This window comes from Acipenser ruthenus, chromosome 48 (genome assembly GCF_902713425.1).
Source record: "Acipenser ruthenus chromosome 48, fAciRut3.2 maternal haplotype, whole genome shotgun sequence".
In the NCBI taxonomy this organism is placed as follows: domain Eukaryota; kingdom Metazoa; phylum Chordata; class Actinopteri; order Acipenseriformes; family Acipenseridae; genus Acipenser; species Acipenser ruthenus.
Genome location: NC_081236.1, coordinates 8,454,991 through 8,479,124, shown reverse-complemented (window position 1 = coordinate 8,479,124; position 24,134 = coordinate 8,454,991). Strand labels below are relative to the sequence as shown.

At 44.1% G+C, this 24,134-nt stretch overlaps 1 protein-coding gene across 4 annotated transcripts in view; it reads left to right on the top strand.

The window, feature by feature from the left end:
* Positions 1–23,446, top strand: part of LOC117407846 (zinc finger protein 271-like) — a 28,774-nt gene extending 5,328 nt beyond the window's left edge. Inside the window, exons 1-4 of one of the 4 annotated variants that reach the window (XM_059014426.1) lie at positions 3,073–3,215; positions 3,726–3,823; positions 17,838–20,081; positions 20,234–23,446. In XM_059014426.1, coding sequence (XP_058870409.1) covers positions 17,873–20,081; positions 20,234–20,259 — 2,235 coding nt within the window. In that variant the 5' untranslated portion in view covers positions 3,073–3,215; positions 3,726–3,823; positions 17,838–17,872 and the 3' untranslated portion in view covers positions 20,260–23,446. Of the gene's footprint in view, positions 1–3,072; positions 3,216–3,725; positions 3,824–13,351; positions 13,593–17,837 lie in introns of those variants that run through there. The other 3 variants (XM_059014423.1, XM_059014424.1, XM_059014425.1) reach the window with 3 other exon arrangements.
* Positions 23,447–24,134: the final 688 nt, after the last annotated feature.

Here is a 24,134-nt window from a genome sequence, read left to right as displayed (position 1 = left end):
TATTATTTTGAAAGGTCCGGGTTGTAGTGTGGTAGGAGCGCGTTGTTTTATCCGTTCAGACACTGAGGGAGAGCAGAGAGGAGGTGAGAGAGTCTGCATGGAGCTCTACAATGTGTTTATAAACTACAGAGCGCTGTTATATTGTATTATTTTGAAAGGTCCGGGTTGTAGTGTGGTAGGAGCGCGTTGTTTTATCCGTTCAGACACTGAGGGAGAGCAGAGAGGAGGTGAGAGAGTCTGCATGGAGCTCTACAATGTGTTTATAAACTACAGAGCGCTGTTATATTGTATTATTTTGAAAGGTCCGGGTTGTAGTGTGGTAGGAGCGCGTTGTTTTATCCGTTCAGACACTGAGGGAGAGCAGAGAGGAGGTGAGAGAGTCTGCATGGAGCTCTACAATGTGTTTATAAACTACAGAGCGCTGTTATATTGTATTATTTTGAAAGGTCCGGGTTGTAGTGTGGTAGGAGCGCGTTGTTTTATCCGTTCAGACACTGAGGGAGAGCAGAGAGGAGGTGAGAGAGTCTGCATGGAGCTCTACAATGTGTTTATAAACTACAGAGCGCTGTTATATTGTATTATTTTGAAAGGTCCGGGTTGTAGTGTGGTAGGAGCGCGTTGTTTTATCCGTTCAGACACTGAGGGAGAGCAGAGAGGAGGTGAGAGAGTCTGCATGGAGCTCTACAATGTGTTTATAAACTACAGAGCGCTGTTATATTGTATTATTTTGAAAGGTCCGGGTTGTAGTGTGGTAGGAGCGCGTTGTTTTATCCGTTCAGACACTGAGGGAGAGCAGAGAGGAGGTGAGAGAGTCTGCATGGAGCTCTACAATGTGTTTATAAACTACAGAGCGCTGTTATATTGTATTATTTTGAAAGGTCCGGGTTGTAGTGTGGTAGGAGCGCGTTGTTTTATCCGTTCAGACACTGAGGGAGAGCAGAGAGGAGGTGAGAGAGTCTGCATGGAGCTCTACAATGTGTTTATAAACTACAGAGCGCTGTTATATTGTATTATTTTGAAAGGTCCGGGTTGTAGTGTGGTAGGAGCGCGTTGTTTTATCCGTTCAGACACTGAGGGAGAGCAGAGAGGAGGTGAGAGAGTCTGCATGGAGCTCTACAATGTGTTTATAAACTACAGAGCGCTGTTATATTGTATTATTTTGAAAGGTCCGGGTTGTAGTGTGGTAGGAGCGCGTTGTTTTATCCGTTCAGACACTGAGGGAGAGCAGAGAGGAGGTGAGAGAGTCTGCATGGAGCTCTACAATGTGTTTATAAACTACAGAGCGCTGTTATATTGTATTATTTTGAAAGGTCCGGGTTGTAGTGTGGTAGGAGCGCGTTGTTTTATCCGTTCAGACACTGAGGGAGAGCAGAGAGGAGGTGAGAGAGTCTGCATGGAGCTCTACAATGTGTTTATAAACTACAGAGCGCTGTTATATTGTATTATTTTGAAAGGTCCGGGTTGTAGTGTGGTAGGAGCGCGTTGTTTTATCCGTTCAGACACTGAGGGAGAGCAGAGAGGAGGTGAGAGAGTCTGCATGGAGCTCTACAATGTGTTTATAAACTACAGAGCGCTGTTATATTGTATTATTTTGAAAGGTCCGGGTTGTAGTGTGGTAGGAGCGCGTTGTTTTATCCGTTCAGACACTGAGGGAGAGCAGAGAGGAGGTGAGAGAGTCTGCATGGAGCTCTACAATGTGTTTATAAACTACAGAGCGCTGTTATATTGTATTATTTTGAAAGGTCCGGGTTGTAGTGTGGTAGGAGCGCGTTGTTTTATCCGTTCAGACACTGAGGGAGAGCAGAGAGGAGGTGAGAGAGTCTGCATGGAGCTCTACAATGTGTTTATAAACTACAGAGCGCTGTTATATTGTATTATTTTGAAAGGTCCGGGTTGTAGTGTGGTAGGAGCGCGTTGTTTTATCCGTTCAGACACTGAGGGAGAGCAGAGAGGAGGTGAGAGAGTCTGCATGGAGCTCTACAATGTGTTTATAAACTACAGAGCGCTGTTATATTGTATTATTTTGAAAGGTCCGGGTTGTAGTGTGGTAGGAGCGCGTTGTTTTATCCGTTCAGACACTGAGGGAGAGCAGAGAGGAGGTGAGAGAGTCTGCATGGAGCTCTACAATGTGTTTATAAACTACAGAGCGCTGTTATATTGTATTATTTTGAAAGGTCCGGGTTGTAGTGTGGTAGGAGCGCGTTGTTTTATCCGTTCAGACACTGAGGGAGAGCAGAGAGGAGGTGAGAGAGTCTGCATGGAGCTCTACAATGTGTTTATAAACTACAGAGCGCTGTTATATTGTATTATTTTGAAAGGTCCGGGTTGTAGTGTGGTAGGAGCGCGTTGTTTTATCCGTTCAGACACTGAGGGAGAGCAGAGAGGAGGTGAGAGAGTCTGCATGGAGCTCTACAATGTGTTTATAAACTACAGAGCGCTGTTATATTGTATTATTTTGAAAGGTCCGGGTTGTAGTGTGGTAGGAGCGCGTTGTTTTATCCGTTCAGACACTGAGGGAGAGCAGAGAGGAGGTGAGAGAGTCTGCATGGAGCTCTACAATGTGTTTATAAACTACAGAGCGCTGTTATATTGTATTATTTTGAAAGGTCCGGGTTGTAGTGTGGTAGGAGCGCGTTGTTTTATCCGTTCAGACACTGAGGGAGAGCAGAGAGGAGGTGAGAGAGTCTGCATGGAGCTCTACAATGTGTTTATAAACTACAGAGCGCTGTTATATTGTATTATTTTGAAAGGTCCGGGTTGTAGTGTGGTAGGAGCGCGTTGTTTTATCCGTTCAGACACTGAGGGAGAGCAGAGAGGAGGTGAGAGAGTCTGCATGGAGCTCTACAATGTGTTTATAAACTACAGAGCGCTGTTATATTGTATTATTTTGAAAGGTCCGGGTTGTAGTGTGGTAGGAGCGCGTTGTTTTATCCGTTCAGACACTGAGGGAGAGCAGAGAGGAGGTGAGAGAGTCTGCATGGAGCTCTACAATGTGTTTATAAACTACAGAGCGCTGTTATATTGTATTATTTTGAAAGGTCCGGGTTGTAGTGTGGTAGGAGCGCGTTGTTTTTGTGTGTGTGTGTTGTATTTGTGAAGCGGCGTGTTTGTTTTTATTCATATCTCCTCAGTTGCAGTCTCCGTGCCGCGGGCTCAGCGCTGCACGAGTGGCGGGTTTGCAGTCAAATTTAACTCGTTATGAAAACATCTAGCGGGTAAATAATGTCTGGCGGACTGGCAATGTTTGTCATGATTTTTTTTTTGTATTCCTGAAACAGCCTAGCAATCGGGGATTTTTTTTTAAAAAAAGAGATAAAATATATATTTCAGTATCAAATAATTATTTCACTGACTGTAGTGTGTGTTCAAGTGTACCGTTAAGATTGTAACAGGAGCGGTTTCCAAAGCGTGAATCCTGAGCACATCCCATTGTTTTACACTTACCTGAACAGGCATGGGAAACTGGCTTTCTATCCCGCATAATCTTGCATTGATCCGGGTCCTGTCCTGTCATTCCCGTCGTGCATCTGTGTGATGGGCATTTTTGTTCCCGCTCTTTCAACTTGTTTATTCCCTCTCCGAATAAACAAGTTCTTTCACAGTAACCTAAACTGTATTCTTGTAATCTCATAGTACAGCATACATCTGTGAAAGTGAAGTAAAGCAAATAATACATGTAAAAAAAAAATCTTTGTTCTCCTTGAACTAAACAAACACATTTTCAGATCTGAAGAGCAGAAAGGACACATTCACTGAGGAGACGGTCAGAGCGAGTGACTAGAGCACTAGAGCCGTGCTGCACATCCCACTGACAATACCTGAAGTAAGTGTCTCTCTCTCTATTCATTCAACTTCAATCAGCTTCATACTGGGTTTATATTGTCTCATTGTAACTGAGTGTGTCAGAGCAGTCAATGTGTTCCTTGTATTGTCTCATTGTAACTGAGTGTGTCAGAGCAGTCACTGTGTTCCTTGTATTGTCTCATTGTAACTGAGTGTGTCAGAGCAGTCACTGTGTTACTGGGCAGGATTGTAATTGTGTGCAATGCTTTGTTTATTATTGTGACATTGTTGCTTAATATTACAGAAAGAAACGCATCTGAAAGGCTAAGAGTTTAGCACAAGAATGCGCGTTACAATACAATTAATCTCTGTTATTATCACAGATTAAAAAGGGCTGTTCCCTTGCTTTCAATTCAGTAGATCTCTTTTCCATGACTCATTTGCGACTGTTTCTTAAGTGAACAGTACTATGCAAGTTATTGCTCTGCACACAGAGGTGTCCTCAGATCAATACTATGCAAGTTACTGCTCTGCACACAGAGGTGCCTCAAATCAATACTATGCAAGTTATTGCTCTGCACACAGAGGTGCCTCAAATCAATACTATGCAAGTTATTGCTCTGCACACAGAGGTGCCTCAAATCAATACTATGCAAGTTATTGCTCTGCACACAGAGGTGTCCTCAAATCAATACTATGCAAGTTATTGCTCTGCACACAGAGGTGCCTCAAATCAATACTATGCAAGTTATTGCTCTACACACAGAGGTGCCTCAAATCAATACTATGCAAGTTATTGCTCTGCACACAGAGGTGTCTCAAATCAATACTATGCAAGTTATTGCTCTGCACACAGAGGTGTCTCAAATCAATACTATGCAAGTTATTGCTCTACACACAGAGGTGCCTCAAATCAATACTATGCAAGGTATTGCTCTGCACACAGAGGTGTCCTCAAATCAATACTATGCAAGTTATAGCTCTGCACACAGAGGTGTCTCAAATCAATACTATGCAAGTTATTGCTCTGCACACAGAGGTGTCCTCAAATCAATACTATGCAAGTTATTGCTCTGCACACAGAGGTGCCTCAAATCAATACTATGCAAGTTATTGCTCTGCACACAGAGGTGTCCTCAAATCAATACTATGCAAGTTATTGCTCTACACACAGAGGTGCCTCAAATCAATACTATGCAAGGTATTGCTCTGCACATGTCCTAAATATCAATAATAATGGAAGTAACAATATAAACAGTTAACATTGTTTTTTTTTCATAAAAAAATAGGTATAACTAAATTAAATGCCATGCTAACTAATGTATAAAAAGCAAACCCTAACTCAGTGGCACAGATAAATCATTTACTTAATGCCTGATAATATTTAGATTTATAATGTATACAAAGCAAACCCTAACTCAATGGCACAGATAAATCATTTACTTAATGCCTGATAATATTTAGATTTATAATGTATACAAAGCAATCCCTAACTCAATGGCACAGATAAATCAGCTACATAATACATTTAACACTGATTTGCACTTAACCTTTTCTCCATAATAAATGAAAGTATTGTTTGAAATGTAACGTGTGTGCAAAAGCAACCAGGACCATCTTTCATACTTTACAGCATGACGGGAATTCACATCGTTTTTTGGTTGTATATTAAATAAAATTGAAAAGAACAAGGCTGCCGTTTTCTGTCAGTAAATTACGCGTGTGTGTAAGAAAGTCTGAGTTAACAGTATGTGCAATCAGTTATGGGATATAATGCAATCAGCTGTGATAAAAATGAAAACAAAAAAAATAAAAATAAAAAAATCACCAACCGGTGCTTCACTGAGTTGGATTGTCTGCCATTCATTTAATACAAGTGTTGAAATATGTGAGAGGCAGAGAGGGAAAAGAGAAAAGTCCTACTGTACCCCAAATACACTCGAGATGTGCAATACACTGAAGATTGAAAGCAAAATTAAATAAGGGGTTGAATTTGCCAGATTGGAGGACGCTAGTCAAAACACTTTCCTAAATGTACAGTGCAGTTCAGCCCCTGTGCGTGCTGCTCATGTGTCGTTCTTTCTGTTCAGGTGCACTTCGTATGTAATGTACAGTGCAGTTCAGCCGCTGTGTGTGCTGCTCATGTGTCGTTCTTTCTGTTCAGGTGCACTTCGTATGTAATGTAATGTACAGTGCAGTTCAGCCCCTGTGCGTGCTGCTCCTGTGTCGTTCTTCCTGTTCAGGTGCACTTCGTATGTAATGTACAGTGCAGTTCAGCCCCTGTGCGTGCTGCTCATGTGTCGTTCTTTCTGTTCAGGTGCACTTCGTATGTAATGTACAGTGCAGTTCAGCCCCTGTGCGTGCTGCTCATGTGTCGTTCTTTCTGTTCAGGTGCACTTCGTATGTAATGTAATGTACAGTGCAGTTCAGCCCCTGTGCGTGCTGCTCATGTGTCGTTCTTTCTGTTCAGATGCACTTCGTATGTAATGTACAGTGCAGTTCAGCCCCTGTGTGTGCTGCTCCTGTGTCGTTCTTTCTGTTCAGGTGCACTTCGTATGTAATGTACAGTGCAGTTCAGCCCCTGTGCGTGCTGCTCATGTGTCGTTCTTTCTGTTCAGGTGCACTTCGTATGTAATGTACAGTGCAGTTCAGCCCCTGTGTGTGCTGCTCATGTGTCGTTCTTTCTGTTCAGGTGCACTTCGTATGTAATGTACAGTGCAGTTCAGCCCCTGTGTGTGCTGCTCCTGTGTCGTTCTTTCTGTTCAGGTGCACTTCGTATGTAATGTACAGTGCAGTTCAGCCCCTGTGTGTGCTGCTCATGTGTCGTTCTTTCTGTTCAGGTGCACTTCGTATGTAATGTACAGTGCAGTTCAGCCCCTGTGTGTGCTGCTCCTGTGTCGTTCTTTCTGTTCAGGTGCATTTCGTATGTAATGTACAGTGCAGTTCAGCCCCTGTGCGTGCTGCTCATGTGTCGTTCTTTCTGTTCAGGTGCACTTCGTATGTAATGTACAGTGCAGTTCAGCCCCTGTGCGTGCTGCTCATGTGTCGTTCTTTGTTCAGGTGCACTTCGTATGTAATGTAATGTACAGTACAGTTCAGCCCCTGTGCGTGCTGCTCCTGTGTCGTTCTTTCTGTTCAGGTGCACTTCGTATGTAATGTACAGTGCAGTTCAGCCCCTGTGTGTGCTGCTCATGTGTCGTTCTTTCTGTTCAGGTGCACTTCGTATGTAATGTAATGTACAGTGCAGTTCAGCCCCTGTGTGTGCTGCTCATGTGTCGTTCTTTCTGTTCAGGTGCACTTCGTATGTAATGTACAGTGCAGTTCAGCCCCTGTGCGTGCTGCTCATGTGTCGTTCTTTGTTCAGGTGCACTTCGTATGTAATGTAATGTACAGTACAGTGCAGCCCCTGTGCGTGCTGCTCATGTGTCGTTCTTTCTGTTCAGGTGCACTTCGTATGTAATGTAATGTACAGTGCAGTTCAGCCCCTGTGCGTGCTGCTCATGTGTCGTTCTTTCTGTTCAGGTGCACTTCGTATGTAATGTACAGTGCAGTTCAGCTCCTGTGCGTGCTGCTCATGTGTCGTTCTTTCTGTTCAGGTGCACTTCGTATGTAATGTACAGTACAGTGCAGTTCAACCCCTGTGCGTGCTGCTCATGTGTCGTTCTTTCTGTTCAGGTGCACTTCGTATGTAATGTACAGTGCAGTTCAGCCCCTGTGCGTGCTGCTCATGTGTCGTTCTTTCTGTTCAGGTGCACTTCGTATGTAATGTACAGTACAGTGCAGTTCAGCCCCTGTGCGTGCTGCTCATGTGTCGTTCTTTCTGTTCAGGTGCACTTCGTATGTAATGTACAGTGCAGTTCAGCCCCTGTGTGTGCTGCTCATGTGTCGTTCTTTCTGTTCAGGTGCACTTCGTATGTAATGTAATGTACAGTGCAGTTCAGCCCCTGTGCGTGCTGCTCATGTGTCGTTCTTTCTGTTCAGGTGCACTTCGTATGTAATGTACAGTGCAGTTCAGCCCCTGTGCGTGCTGCTCATGTGTCGTTCTTTCTGTTCAGGTGCACTTCGTATGTAATGTAATGTACAGTGCAGTTCAGCCCGTGTGCGTGCTGCTCCTGTGTCGTTCTTTCTGTTCAGATGCACTTCGTATGTAATGTACAGTGCAGTTCAGCCCCTGTGTGTGCTGCTCCTGTGTCGTTCTTTCTGTTCAGGTGCACTTCGTATGTAATGTACAGTGCAGTTCAGCCCCTGTGTGTGCTGCTCCTGTGTCGTTCTTTCTGTTCAGGTGCACTTCGTATGTAATGTACAGTGCAGTTCAGCCCCTGTGTGTGCTGCTCCTGTGTCGTTCTTTCTGTTCAGGTGCACTTCGTATGTAATGTACAGTGCAGTTCAGCCCCTGTGTGTGCTGCTCCTGTGTCGTTCTTTCTGGTCAGGTGCACTTCGTATGTAATGTACAGTGCAGTTCAGCCCCTGTGTGTGCTGCTCCTGTGTCGTTCTTTCTGTTCAGGTGCACTTCGTATGTAATGTACAGTGCAGTTCAGCCCCTGTGTGTGCTGCTCCTGTGTCGTTCTTTCTGTTCAGGTGCACTTCGTATGTAATGTACAGTGCAGTTCAGCCCCTGTGTGTGCTGCTCCTGTGTCGTTCTTTCTGTTCAGGTGCACTTCGTATGTAATGTAATGTACAGTGCAGTTCAGCCCCTGTGCGTGCTGCTCCTGTGTCGTTCTTTCTGTTCAGGTGCACTTCGTATGTAATGTACAGTGCAGTTCAGCCCCTGTGTGTGCTGCTCCTGTGTCGTTCTTTCTGTTCAGGTGCATTTCGTATGTAATGTAATGTACAGTGCAGTTCAGCCCCTGTGAGTGCTGCTCATGTGTCGTTCTTTCTGTTCAGGTGCATTTCGTATGTAATGTACAGTGCAGTTCAGCCCCTGTGTGTGGTGCTCCTGTGTCGTTCTTTCTGTTCAGGTGCATTTCGTATGTAATGTAATGTACAGTGCAGTTCAGCCCCTGTGTGTGCTGCTCCTGTGTCGTTCTTTCTGTTCAGGTGCACTTCGTATGTAATGTAATGTAATGTACAGTGCAGTTCAGCCCCTGTGCGTGCTGCTCCTGTGTCGTTCTTTCTGTTCAGGTGCACTTCGTATGTAATGTAATGTAATGTACAGTGCAGTTCAGCCCCTGTGCGTGCTGCTCATGTGTCGTTCTTTCTGTTCAGGTGCACTTCGTATGTAATGTACAGTGCAGTTCAGCCCCTGTGTGTGCTGCTCCTGTGTCGTTCTTTCTGTTCAGGTGCACTTCGTATGTAATGTAATGTACAGTGCAGTTCAGCCCCTGTGTGTGCTGCTCATGTGTCGTTCTTTCTGTTCAGGTGCATTTCGTATGTAATGTAATGTACAGTGCAGTTCAGCCCCTGTGCGTGCTGCTCCTGTGTCGTTCTTTCTGTTCAGGTGCACTTCGTATGTAATGTACAGTGCAGTTCAGGCCCTGTGTGTGCTGCTCATGTGTCGTTCTTTCTGTTCAGGTGCACTTCGTATGTAATGTAATGTACAGTGCAGTTCAGCCCCTGTGCGTGCTGCTCATGTGTCGTTCTTTCTGTTCAGATGCACTTCGTATGTAATGTACAGTGCAGTTCAGCCCCTGTGCGTGCTGCTCCTGTGTCGTTCTTTCTGTTCAGATGCACTTCGTATGTAATGTACAGTGCAGTTCAGCCCCTGTGCGTGCTGCTCCTGTGTCGTTCTTTCTGTTCAGGTGCACTTCGTATGTAATGTACAGTGCAGTTCAGCCCCTGTGTGTGCTGCTCCTGTGTCGTTCTTTCTGGTCAGGTGCACTTCGTATGTAATGTACAGTGCAGTTCAGCCCCTGTGTGTGCTGCTCCTGTGTCGTTCTTTCTGTTCAGGTGCACTTCGTATGTAATGTACAGTGCAGTTCAGCCCCTGTGTGTGCTGCTCCTGTGTCGTTCTTTCTGTTCAGGTGCACTTCGTATGTAATGTAATGTACAGTGCAGTTCAGCCCCTGTGCGTGCTGCTCCTGTGTCGTTCTTTCTGTTCAGGTGCACTTCGTATGTAATGTACAATGCAGTTCAGCCCCTGTGCGTGCTGCTCATGTGTCGTTCTTTCTGTTCAGGTGCACTTCGTATGTAATGTACAGTGCAGTTCTGTCCCTGTGCGTGCTGCTCCTGTGTCGTTCTTTCTGGTCAGGTGCACTTCGTATGTAATGTACAGTGCAGTTCAGCCCCTGTGTGTGCTGCTCCTGTGTCGTTCTTTCTGTTCAGGTGCACTTCGTATGTAATGTACAGTGCAGTTCAGCCCCTGTGTGTGCTGCTCCTGTGTCGTTCTTTCTGTTCAGGTGCACTTCGTATGTAATGTACAGTGCAGTTCAGCCCCTGTGTGTGCTGCTCCTGTGTCGTTCTTTCTGTTCAGGTGCACTTCGTATGTAATGTACAGTGCAGTTCAGCCCCTGTGTGTGCTGCTCCTGTGTCGTTCTTTCTGTTCAGGTGCACTTCGTATGTAATGTACAGTGCAGTTCAGCCCCTGTGTGTGCTGCTCCTGTGTCGTTCTTTCTGGTCAGGTGCACTTCGTATGTAATGTACAGTGCAGTTCAGCCCCTGTGTGTGCTGCTCCTGTGTCGTTCTTTCTGGTCAGGTGCACTTCGTATGTAATGTACAGTGCAGTTCAGCCCCTGTGTGTGCTGCTCCTGTGTCGTTCTTTCTGGTCAGGTGCACTTCGTATGTAATGTACAGTGCAGTTCAGCCCCTGTGTGTGCTGCTCCTGTGTCGTTCTTTCTGTTCAGGTGCACTTCGTATGTAATGTACAGTGCAGTTCAGCCCCTGTGTGTGCTGCTCCTGTGTCGTTCTTTCTGGTCAGGTGCACTTCGTATGTAATGTACAGTGCAGTTCAGCCCCTGTGTGTGCTGCTCCTGTGTCGTTCTTTCTGTTCAGGTGCACTTCGTATGTAATGTACAGTGCAGTTCAGCCCCTGTGCGTGCTGCTCCTGTGTCGTTCTTTCTGGTCAGGTGCACTTCGTATGTAATGTACAGTGCAGTTCAGCCCCTGTGCGTGCTGCTCCTGTGTCGTTCTTTCTGTTCAGGTGCACTTCGTATGTAATGTACAGTGCAGTTCAGCCCCTGTGTGTGCTGCTCCTGTGTCGTTCTTTCTGTTCAGGTGCACTTCGTATGTAATGTAATGTACAGTGCAGTTCAGCCCCTGTGCGTGCTGCTCCTGTGTCGTTCTTTCTGTTCAGGTGCACTTCGTATGTAATGTACAGTGCAGTTCAGCCCCTGTGTGTGCTGCTCCTGTGTCGTTCTTTCTGTTCAGGTGCATTTCGTATGTAATGTAATGTACAGTGCAGTTCAGCCCCTGTGCGTGCTGCTCATGTGTCGTTCTTTCTGTTCAGGTGCATTTCGTATGTAATGTACAGTGCAGTTCAGCCCCTGTGTGTGGTGCTCCTGTGTCGTTCTTTCTGTTCAGGTGCATTTCGTATGTAATGTAATGTACAGTGCAGTTCAGCCCCTGTGTGTGCTGCTCCTGTGTCGTTCTTTCTGTTCAGGTGCACTTCGTATGTAATGTAATGTAATGTACAGTGCAGTTCAGCCCCTGTGCGTGCTGCTCCTGTGTCGTTCTTTCTGTTCAGGTGCACTTCGTATGTAATGTACAGTGCAGTTCAGCCCCTGTGCGTGCTGCTCCTGTGTCGTTCTTTCTGTTCAGGTGCACTTCGTATGTAATGTAATGTAATGTACAGTGCAGTTCAGCCCCTGTGTGTGCTGCTCATGTGTCTTTCTTTCTGTTCAGGTGCACTTCGTATGTAATGTAATGTACAGTGCAGTTCAGCCCCTGTGCGTGCTGCTCATGTGTCGTTCTTTCTGTTCAGGTGCATTTCGTATGTAATGTAATGTACAGTGCAGTTCAGCCCCTGTGCGTGCTGCTCCTGTGTCGTTCTTTCTGTTCAGGTGCACTTCGTATGTAATGTACAGTGCAGTTCAGCCCCTGTGTGTGCTGCTCCTGTGTCGTTCTTTCTGTTCAGGTGCATTTCGTATGTAATGTAATGTACAGTGCAGTTCAGCCCCTGTGTGTGCTGCTCCTGTGTCGTTCTTCCTGTTCAGGTGCACTTCGTATGTAATGTACAGTGCAGTTCAGCCCCTGTGCTTGCTGCTCCTGTGTCGTTCTTTCTGTTCAGGTGCACTTCGTATGTAATGTAATGTACAGTGCAGTTCAGCCCCTGTGCGTGCTGCTCCTGTGTCGTTCTTTCTGTTCAGGTGCACTTCGTATGTATTGTACAGTGCAGTTCAGCCCCTGTGCGTGCTGCTCATGTGTCGTTCTTTCTGTTCAGGTGCACTTCGTATGTAATGTACAGTGCAGTTCAGCCCCTGTGCTTGCTGCTCCTGTGTCGTTCTTTCTGTTCAGGTGCACTTCGTATGTAATGTAATGTACAGTGCAGTTCAGCCCCTGTGCGTGCTGCTCCTGTGTCGTTCTTTCTGTTCAGGTGCACTTCGTATGTATTGTACAGTGCAGTTCAGCCCCTGTGTGTGCTGCTCCTGTGTCGTTCTTTCTGTTCAGGTGCACTTCGTATGTAATGTACAGTGCAGTTCAGCCCCTGTGTGTGCTGCTCATGTGTCGTTCTTTCTGTTCAGGTGCACTTCGTATGTAATGTACAGTGCAGTTCAGCCCCTGTGCGTGCTGCTCCTGTGTCGTTCTTTCTGTTCAGGTGCACTTCGTATGTAATGTAATGTAATGTACAGTATTCTTTCTTAAGCAGTTAAACGTTGAATGTGTGCAGGCAAACACTTTTTTTAAACAAAGTGAAAAAAAATAAATAAATAAAAACTCCTGCTGTTTCCTAAACCGATGCTTTAGTTCAAGTCAGCCTTCATTTATACAAAACCTGCACGTAAACAAACAAACCCCTTCCTGTACTTTTGTTTTAATTTTTACTGTGGTTTATAAAAGTCACTCATTTTAGACTGCGTTGAGCCTTTATCAGGTTAAACAAATCGACCTGTTCCATCGAGGTAAGGCATTTGTTTTTATCCATTACAATGTCTCTAATTGTCCTTCGATTAACAGTATGTGCCTCACTTAGGTGAGAAAACATTTGCGATGTCTTGCTGACTTGCTTTCTTATTTTCAGACGCAGACATGCAGATTTGTTTCTTTTGCTCTGGTGTTAAATGCCGGGTCGACTCGCCATGTTGTACTTTCTGTTTTGCTTTGGGAGCGGGAGTGTTGATGACGTTGGTATGAACATTCAGTGAACAACGAATTAGGAAAGCGAGTCAAAGGTAACTGCATGACTTAGTTGTTTTAATTGGCCATGATTATTTCGCTGGCGCTACAATGAGGGAAACTACAATGCTTATATTTGCGTTTGCTTGGTTGGGAAGTTGGTGGGTGGTGATATACCGGGTACAAATAGCAGTGTTTTTATATTGGTGACATTTGTTCAGCGTGAATAGCTGGTGGTATGCGAGGGGGGCGGTATAACACGGGACAACTCTAGTATTTTTTCTTTTTTTTTAGTATACAAACCCCACCCCCACTTCCTTCCTAGCGCGCATGGAAGCATGTATTTCAGTGGAATGTGGGGGTGGTGTTGTCTGGCTGTAATTCAATGAAACTGCGTCTGTGTTTACATCACAGCTCCTGGATGTAAACAAACCTGGGATTCATTTTTGTATATATAGACAATGTCACAGAATCGTTTTGATTTGAGAGAAATTAGAAGCATTTGCCCTGGCAACAAGGGCAACAAGGATTTGCCAACAACAATGGAGGTGCTGCTGTTTCCCCACAAAAGCACTCTCCTGCAGAGTCACGCAATACAAATGGTAAAGTTATTATTATTATTATTATTATTATTATTATTATTATTTTATTTTATGTAGCTGACACTACGTAATGTCCAGGAGCCACTTGCAAGTTCAATGAGGAGGATCTCTATCCTTTTATGTTTTCAGTTAAATACGGTGTTTCTGCTGTGCAGATGTTTGATATGATGCTCGAGAATAAAACTTTTGAGTTGTATCCGATAGTTTGTCTTTCATTTTCACATAGAAGCTGTTTAAAAATGTAAACGTCAAATTGACATGCACGACGGTTCTAGTGTTAAAGTTAGTAAATTGACAATACCCAAGTATGTAACCTATTTAAAAAGTGTGATTCATAAGATGTGAAACACTGAAACATGGATTGCGTTTTGCTGTTTTCTCTGTCAGTTGCCAGCTGTAATATTTGTTTTTTACAGTGTGTAATGGATAAACAGGATGTGAGTATTAATAATCATATACAGGGGCGGATCTAGGCTTGTAGCTTGACTGGTTCACTAAATTCTTAAATCCCTGTGACTCCTCCCCACCTCAACACATTTATAACATGCTTTGAGGAAATGTTTCTTTCAGTGCACTTTGGAACACATCTGCATGTACATTTAAATAACATACTAAGAGTAAAACTATAATAAGCAATACCTGGAGTTACTAAAATACAGAAATAGTTTAACATTTTTGTAAAGCTTCTGGCTGTTTTGTATTCACCTTTTCTCTATAAACTGAATTCAGCTGAATATCAAGAAAACGTCAATACAAAAGGCTTACTTCAGATTGGCCTTGTCCAATGCGAATGTAGAGGCCTACAGTGTGTATCCTAGCAACGCGCTAATCTACCGTACTGGCACTAAAAGAAGCGCACTCTCACACACTCAAGGTTTTAATGCAAACCGGCAACAGGAGGCTTCAAACTGGGTTCTGATTTGATGCATCGATTCACCAATATGTAATCGAAGCTCAGGAAATTCAAGGACAGGTGATCAATATAATCGATGCATATATACACACGCACGCACGCACACACACTGTTTCGGTTTTATATTATGATTGTGTTATTATATACAGTTATTTTAATGGCTTCAAAGTTGCTACTGCTTCAATGAATTGAAGGAAAAAAGTCGCAGTTTTTCTGTGTGGAAATCTGTTAACCTGTCCTTGCAATCAATCAATCAATCAATCAATCTTTATTTCTCATATAGCGCCTTTCACGATAAATCTCCTCAAAGCGCTTGTGACGGGGTACACCTCGCCCCTGTGTGCACATTTATTATTTTGTATGTGTTGTATTATTATTATTATTATGATTTAAATGTACTGTTTTGTGTATTTAAAAACACACTGTTTTTTATTGTTATTGTCTACAGCCTGGATGGGGGTAAAATGCCCCATCCTGGGGCTCCTGTGTAAAGTTGCTCCTCGTGGAGTGCAGGATGCGCTCTATAGTATGAACGTCGCGAGTTTGAGTCCAGGCTGACCGAGAACGGGAGCTCCTAGGGGGTGGCACATAATTGGCAGAGCGTCGCCCGGGGGGAGGGAGGGTTAGGTTGGCCAGGGTGTCCTCGGCTCACCACGCACCAGCGCCCCCTGTAGTTTGGCCAGGCATCTGCAGGCTTGAGAGCTGTGTTGTCCTCCGACGCTGTAGCTCTCGGGTGACTGCACGGTGAGTCCGCAGTGTGAAAAAAAGCGGTCGGCTGACGGCACACGCTTCGGAGGACAGTGTGTGTTCGTCTTTGCCCTCCCGAGTCAGCGCAGGGGTGGTAGCGGTGAGCTGAGCTTCAAATAATAATTGTCCATTCCAAATTGGGAGAAAATAATAAAAATAATTGGCAACGACTAAATTTATAAAAAATAAATTAATTAAAAAAAATGCCCCATCCAGGTAAATGGTGAGAATGCATGGTGAGCAGCGAGTGATTATTGACAGACTGGCTGTTGACCACGCGTATGAGAAACCCTGTGCAGAGTGTGACAGAGGGATAAACTAGGTCATGATAGCCAGGTAATCCCTCGGCCACAACATAAGAACAAGCAGCTGTGGCTGTGTGTGGAGTGTGTGTTCAGAGGCGGAACGAGTGAGCTGCCAGACAAGAGAGTCGACAGTATTAGAAAACAGTTGCTACCTGTGATGCTTTACTGCTTCGTGTCTGTTTTTGTATCTGTTTATTTTGGCCACTGTTTTGTTTCTGTTTAAACCTCATTTCCATTAAATCTGCACACCAGCGTATTCATTCATACCTCAGCACTGTGTCTGTCTTCTCCCTGGCGCACCAGCGTATTCATTCATACCTCAGCACTGTGTCTGTCTTCTCCCTGGCGCACCAGCGTATTCATTCATACCTCAGCACTGTGTCTGTCTTCTCCCTGGCGCACCAGCGTATTCATTCATACCTCAGCACTGTGTCTGTCTCCTCCCTGGCGCACCAGCGTATTCATTCATACCTCAGCACTGTGTCTGTCTTCTCCCTGGCGCACCAGCGTATTCATTCATACCTCAGCACTGTGTCTGTCTCCTCCCTGGCGCACCAGCATATTCATTCATACCTCAGCACTGTGTCTGTCTCCTCCCTGGCGCACCAGCGTATTCATTCATACCTCAGCACTGTGTCTGTCTCCTCCCTGAGCACCAGCGTATTCATTCATGCCTCTGCACTGTCTGTGTCTGTCTCCTCCCTGGCGCACCAGCATATTCATTCATACCTCTGCACTGTCTGTGTCTGTCTCCTCCCTGGCGCACCAGCGTATTCATTCATGCCTCTGCACTGTCTGTGTCTGTCTCCTCCCTGGCGCACCAGCGTATTCCTTCATGCCTCGGCACTGTCTGTGTCTGTCTCCTCCCTGAGCACCAGCGTATTCATTCATGCCTCTGCACTGTCTGTGTCTGTCTCCTCCCTGAGCACCAGCGTATTCATTCATGCCTCGGCACTGTCTGTGTCTGTCTCCTCCCTGAGCACCAGCGTATTCATTCATGCCTCTGCACTGTCTGTGTCTGTCTCCTCCCTGGCGCACCAGCGTATTCATTCATGCCTCGGCACTGTCTGTGTCTGTCTCCTCCCTGGCGCACCAGCGTATTCATTCATGCCTCGGCACTGTCTGTGTCTGTCTCCTCCCTGAGCACCAGCGTATTCATTCATGCCTCTGCACTGTCTGTGTCTGTCTCCTCCCTGGCGCACCAGCGTATTCATTCATACCTCTGCACTGTCTGTGTCTGTCTCCTCCCTGAGCACCAGCGTATTCATTCATACCTCTGCACTGTCTGTGTCTGTCTCCTCCCTGAGCACCAGCGTATTCATTCATACCTCTGCACTGTCTGTGTCTGTCTCCTTCCTGAGCACCAGCGTATTCATTCATACCTCTGCACTGTCTGTGTCTGTCTCCTCCCTGAGCACCAGCGTATTCATTCATGCCTCTGCACTGTCTGTGTCTGTCTCCTCCCTGGTCTCGCGTCACCCACCAAGCCAAATGACACGCAGTGAAGCAGCTAAGCAAGTCATTTAATAAATTACTTTCAGAAGCAGTGATACGAATCAGGAGTGTAAAATACACCGATGGAAATAAGCGGCAGAAAATAGGATGTTAAAATTATCCCTTTAAATTACCTCTGCTAAATGATATATATAAAAAAACTTTAATCCTGAATTTAAAAGCAGCAAGAGATGGTGCCTCCCTTCCAAATCGAGGCAGATCATTCCACACCTGTGGGGCTCTGAAGCTGAACGCTCTGCCACCTGCCTGCTTTCTCTGTGTCCTTGGAATACTTGTCATGGGCAAGAAAATACATGGGAGTTACTGTTTACATTTCCATGTGAGACGAGTTGTCAGACTGAGGTGTAAATGAAGACAATAACACCTTTTTCTTGAAACATCTGATTTGCACGTTTTCAATGCTCCGCTCCATTTCTGATGACAGAATGAAATCTTAATTGGCACGGAACGACCACCTTGGAGTAGAAACACACGAGTGAAAGGCTTGCTGTTGTTGTCACTTCTGCCTCTGTGTTCTGGGAGGGGAAATGTTTTCACACAAGGCGTGGTTGATATGATGTCATCGGGCACGCACTGCAGTTCAGGGGCTATGTGTGCGCATACAGGGTCAAAGCCAGCCTAGGACTGTGCTCAAGTGTAAACTGGGGCTGAAATGATAAGAATCTTTTAATCTGATCAAACTTATGCCAGTTCAGGTCCGAATCATAAGTGTAAACACACCAAAAGAGAACAGATCATAATACTAATTTTATTTTCTGTTTTCAGGACTGCTTTATCCTGGTGAAAGCCAAGGAACAAAAATGGAGTCTGTTTACATTAAACAGGAGGTGGTTCTGGAATTGGTACCTGTGTGCATTAAACAAGAAATGCCTGAACTGGAGCCTGTCCACATTAAAGAAGAGACTGAACTGGAGCCTGTCCACATTAAAGAAGAGACTGAACTGGAGCCTGTCCACATTAAAGAGGAAGAGACTGAACTGGAGCCTGTCCACATTAAAGAGGAAGAGACTGAACTGGAGCCTGTCCACATTAAAGAAGAGACTGAACTGGAGCCTGTCCACATTAAAGAAGAGACTGAACTGGAGCCTGTCCACATTAAAGAAGAGACTGAACTGGAGCCTGTCCACATTAAAGAGGAAGAGACTGAACTGGAGCCTGTCCACATTAAAGAAGAGACCGAACTGGAGCCTGTCCACATTAAAGAAGAGACCGAACTGGAGCCTGTCCACATTAAAGAAGAGGAGACTGAACTGGAGCCTGTCCACATGAAAGAAGAGACTGAACTGGAGCCTGTCCACATGAAAGAAGAGACTGAACTGGAGCCTGTCCACATGAAAGAAGAGACTGAACTGGAGCCTGTCCACATGAAAGAAGAGACTGAACTGGAGCCTGTCCACATTAAAGAAGAGACTGAACTGGAGCCTGTCCACATTAAAGAAGAGATTGAACTGGAGCCTGTCCACATTAAAGAAGAGACTGAACTGGAGCCTATCTACATTGAAGAGGAGTCTATTCACTTGTTGTTTAAGGGTTCAGAAAATATATACCGGCCAAAGATATCACATCAATGTACTGGATATGAAAAGAGCTTCAGTCAGTCAGGAAACCTAAAAATACACCAGCGAATTCACACTGGAGAGAAGCCGTATCACTGTAGTGAATGTGGGGTGAGCTTCACGGTGTCAGGAAGCCTAAAAATACATCAGCGAATTCACACTGGAGAGAAGCCATATCACTGTACTAAATGTGGGGTGAGCTTCAGTCAGATTGGAAGCCTAAAAGCACACCAGCGAATTCACACTGGAGAAAAGCCTCGTCACTGTTCTGAATGTGGAAAGAGCTTCAGTCAATTAGGACACCTAAAATCACATCAGCGAATTCACACAGGAGAGAAGCCATATCACTGTAATGAATGTGGGCAGAGCTTCAATCAGTTAGGAGTCCTAAAGAGACACCAGCGAATTCACACTGGAGAGAAGCCATATTACTGTTCTGAATGTGGGAAGAGCTTCCGTCAGTCAGGAGACCTAAAAGCACATCAGCGAATTCACACTGGAGAGAAGCTGTATCACTGTACTGAATGTGGGGAACGCTTCAGTAGGTTAAGAGACCTTAAAAAACACCAGCAAATTCACACTGGAGAGAAGCCGTATCACAGTACTGAATGTGGGGAGAGCTTCAATCAGTTAGGTGACCTAAAAGCACATCAGCGAATTCACACTGGAGAGAAGCTGTATCACTGTACTGAATGTGGGGAACGCTTCAGTAGGTTAAGAGACCTTAAAAAACACCAGCAAATTCACACTGGAGAGAAGCCGTATCACAGTACTGAATGTGTGGAGAGCTTCAATCAGTTAGGTGACCTAAAAAGACACCAGCGAATTCACACTGGAGAGAAGCTGTATCACTGTACTGAATGTGGGGAACGCTTCAGTAGGTTAAGAGACCTTAAAAAACACCAGCAAATTCACACTGGAGAGAAGCCGTATCACAGTACTGAATGTGGGGAGAGCTTCAATCAGTTAGGTGACCTAAAAAGACACCAGCGAATTCACACTGGAGAGAAACCATATCACTGTACTAAATATGGGGTGAGCTTCAGTCAGATTGGAAGCCTAAAAGCACACCAGCGAATTCACACTGGAGAAAAGCCTCGTCACTGCACTGAATGTGGAAAGAGCTTCAGTCAATTAGGACACCTAAAAGACCACCAGCGAATTCACACAGGAGAGAAGCCATATCACTGTAATGAATGTGGGCAGAGCTTCAATCAGTTAGGAGTCCTAAAGAGACACCAGCGAATTCACACTGGAGAGAAGCCATATTACTGTTCTGAATGTGGGAAGAGCTTCCGTCAGTCAGGAGACCTAAAAGCACATCAGCGAATTCACACTGGAGAGAAGCTGTATCACTGTACTGAATGTGGGGAACGCTTCAGTAGGTTAAAAGACCTTAAAAAACACCAGCAAATTCACACTGGAGAGAAGCCGTATCACAGTACTGAATGTGGTAAGAGCTTCAGTCAGTTAGGAAGCCTACATATACACAAGCGAAATCACACTGGAGCCAGCCTCCCTCCCTCTCAGTCCCTCACCTCTCCACCCTGCTTGTTTGAGTGTGTGGAGAGCTGACTGATTCCTTGTCTCTCTCTCACCCTGCAGTAAATGAAAGGGGTCCCCAGGAGTGAGAGCCAGCCTGAATCCAGAGACACTGAGAAGGGGAGCGTGTCAAACTGAAGGAGACAGACCCATTCTTTCAGAATGAACTGGAGAGCCCTGGGATTCAGCTCCACTTCTGCCCCTGAATTGGAAATGAATCTCACTCATCATGCTGTGAGGATTTAGGACAGTTACAGGGTCATTCTACTTAAGGGACACAGTGGAAATATGCCAAGCTTTTTCTTTGAACAATTATATGTGTGATATAAACCCAACACATTACACTCAGCTGCCAATAACATTTATGATATTTTTAAAATGTAATTTGAGCTATAAATGGCATTACTGTTCCAATGTCAGTGATTACAGTATACAATACATAAGTGAATTGTTTAAAAACACCCAAAACTAAGAATATCTTCATGGGTGTGGCAGCAATGTGTGCTTCATCTAACTAGTATGGCCTCTAAGCTCTTGCACCAGTGCAGACACAAGCTGAAACAACCTTGTGTTTTTTGTTTTTATTTTAGGTGGTGCAAACTTTGCACTGGAGCAAAAGCTGTTTTGGTTTTGTGTGAATTTGAATGAATGAATCTGCTTTGAGTGTTTAAATACTGAGAAACTCCAAGCTTACTGTCTACTGGAGCCCTGCTTCAGTGCAATGAGATTGAAATACAATGTGTAGATTGTTGTATATCCAATTATTGTGACAGACCACAATATTAGAGCTGTATAAATATAATACTGTAAAACATGAAAGGTTAGCAAGCAAACAATTTTCACTAATGTTACATTTGTTACAAATCTGCAGAACCTACATACTGCAACATTACCATCATTACTACATTCATAGTTATACAGTTTATGAATAATTGATCGAAACAATCTGCAGAATGAAGTTGCCTCAGACTGTTTGACAGTAACAGAGCTGGTGCATTTGTGGAATCACCATTATCTGTTTTATTCTTTTTGGCTTGTTTGTTTTGTATTTTGTATCAGTATGCTATCATTAGAGTGATAAGACCTGATACATCCTGAGGCAGGCTTAGCTATTTAGAAAGGGTTTCATTAAAATTGAATTTCCTGTACATTTTCCAGTATCTCTGTATATAAAGGGCACATGTTTCCATTACCTCTGTATGTAAAAGGTTTCTCATTTTTAAACTGTCAATGATTCCTGAGAGAGATCTGCAGTGGAACTGAACAAACTCAAGGGAGACATTGAAAAATACAAGCTTGTCAAAGGGGGAGATGCTGCTGCAGGTTTGATCATACTGGCTTCATGAAATGAGAAATGGAATTCCTTTGCTAGTGTCTCATGATGTCAGCCCTGGAGTGTGGGCTCAGTCTTCATGAAATGAGAAATGGAATTCCTTTGCTAGTGTCTCATGATGTCAGCCCTGGAGTGTGGGCTCAGTCTTCATGAAATGAGAAATGGAATTCCTTTGCTAGTGTCTCATGATGTAAGCCCTGGAGTGTGGGCTCAGTCTTCATGAAATGAGAAATGGAATTCCTTTGCTAGTGTCTCATGATGTAAGCCCTGGAGTGTGGGCTCAGTTCTCATGAAATGAGAAATGGAATTCCTTTGCTAGTGTCTCATGATGTAAGCCCTGGAGTGTGGGCTCAGTCTTCATGAAATGAGAAATGGAATTCCTTTGCTAGTGTCTCATGATGTAAGCCCTGGAGTGTGGGCTCAGTCTTCATGAAATGAGAAATGGAATTCCTTTGCTAGTGTCTCATGATGTAAGCCCTGGAGTGTGGGCTCAGTCTTCATGAAATGAGAAATGGAATTCCTTTGCTAGTGTCTCATGATGTAAGCCCTGGAGTGTGGGCTCAGTCTTCATGAAATGAGAAATGGAATTCCTTTGCTAGTGTCTCATGATGTAAGCCCTGGAGTGTGGGCTCAGTTCTCATGAAATGAGAAATGGAATTCCTTTGCTAGTGTCTCATGATGTAAGCCCTGGAGTGTGGGCTCAGTCTTCATGAAATGAGAAATGGAATTCCTTTGCTAGTGTCTCATGATGTAAGCCCTGGAGTGTGGGCTCAGTCTTCATGAAATGAGAAATGGAATTCCTTTGCTAGTGTCTCATGATGTAAGCCCTGGAGTGTGGGCTCAGTTCTCATGAAATGAGAAATGGAATTCCTTTGCTAGTGTCTCATGATGTAAGCCCTGGAGTGTGGGCTCAGTCTTCATGAAATGAGAAATGGAATTCCTTTGCTAGTGTCTCATGATGTAAGCCCTGGAGTGTGGGCTCAGTCTTCATGAAATGAGAAATGGAATTCCTTTGCTAGTGTCTCATGATGTAAGCCCTGGAGTGTGGGCTCAGTCTTCATGAAATGAGAAATGGAATTCCTTTGCTAGTGTCTCATGATGTAAGCCCTGGAGTGTGGGCTCAGTCTTCTCTGCTGCCTGCTTGTTCTCAGTGTGTGAGTTCAGCTGCATTTCCAGTGTCCTGAGCTGGGCTTTGAACACACTGGGGACGCAGCTGAGAACAAGCCAGACCCACGACTCAGGGGTTTTGTTTTAGATCAGATAACAAGATGAGAAACATTATATGCTTAACTCTGTTTTATTGTTTTTATTGAATTTTTTTCTATGAATTTTATTAGGACTCAGAATCTCTTTGCATTCATTGTGTTGCAATTTAGACATTTTCACTTTACATATTAAAAAGCACAGATAAGTCTATTAGAAATAGACTACAACTCTGGCTAAAGGTTTTGCCTCACTCTGTGGAATGAACTAATTTTGCTTCATAAATTCGAATGAAATCTGCTGAATAATGTTACATGAACACATTGAATTACACACTGCTTTGTAGTTTTCCATATATTGAATGAAAAAGTGACATTTTTAAATCTATGATGTACTGTACTACTATTATGGCATCCAGTAGACTTTTGTGATATCCTTGTGTAGTTTCTTTGATTACACAATGTTAAATAAAAGTTCTGAATTATGTTCATATAGTTGTTTTTTTTTTGTTTTGTTTTTAATTATACCAACAAATTCTAGGTGATGCTAAACTTTTGTCCGAGCTGTACATATACATCAGCACTGCCATTAAAATAGAATGTTTAAAGCTTTATATATTGTGTATCAATTGCATTCTATAAGACAGTGTGAAGTGTAGATGATGCTATTAAAAGAGAACACCTTTACACATTTCACTATTCAGAAGCCACTAATAAACTTTGCATTGATTTTACACTGAACTGTTGTGAAGTGCTTTTTCTTTATTGCTTTGCTGCTCAGCTCCACTATTTGTGCTGCCTGTCTAGGAGAAGAGAAGTCTATTAATCCAAACAGCATGCAGATTGATTTAGATTGGATCAGGAGCAATGGATCCTCAAACAGGTTTGCACTGTACAGGGATGTCATGCATGCGGAAATGGGAAAAACGACAAACAAAATCCAGCATTACTTTAAAACATTAAGGTCACAGAAAATGACACCACTGCAGAGGTGCTTCATGTGGAGCAGCTTTGAGGTGCTTCATGTGGACAGCTTTTGGAAACACATTTAGAAGCACACTTCTGGAGATTGATTACTAAAATATGTATTTTATTTTTAATCGAATGAGGGTCAAGTGGTACAAACAGTAACATGTAACAATAATAATCCTGGTTTGTTAACTTTAGTGTTTCGTTGTATTGGAACCCAAGGGCTGAAGCTGAAATGTGTAGAAGGGGTTCAGACTGATACAAATGAACAAGGAAATGTCACTTACACTAACAAGGACCATATTGGAAAAGGAAACATAATGACACCACAAATCTAATAGCGGTGTTATTAATGTCCAAGAATAAACTGGATTGGTGGACTGCTTTGAAAAAAATAAAAGTAAAAATTCTGCCATCTACTGGTCACTTTTATGAACTGATTCAAATATTAAATTCAGAA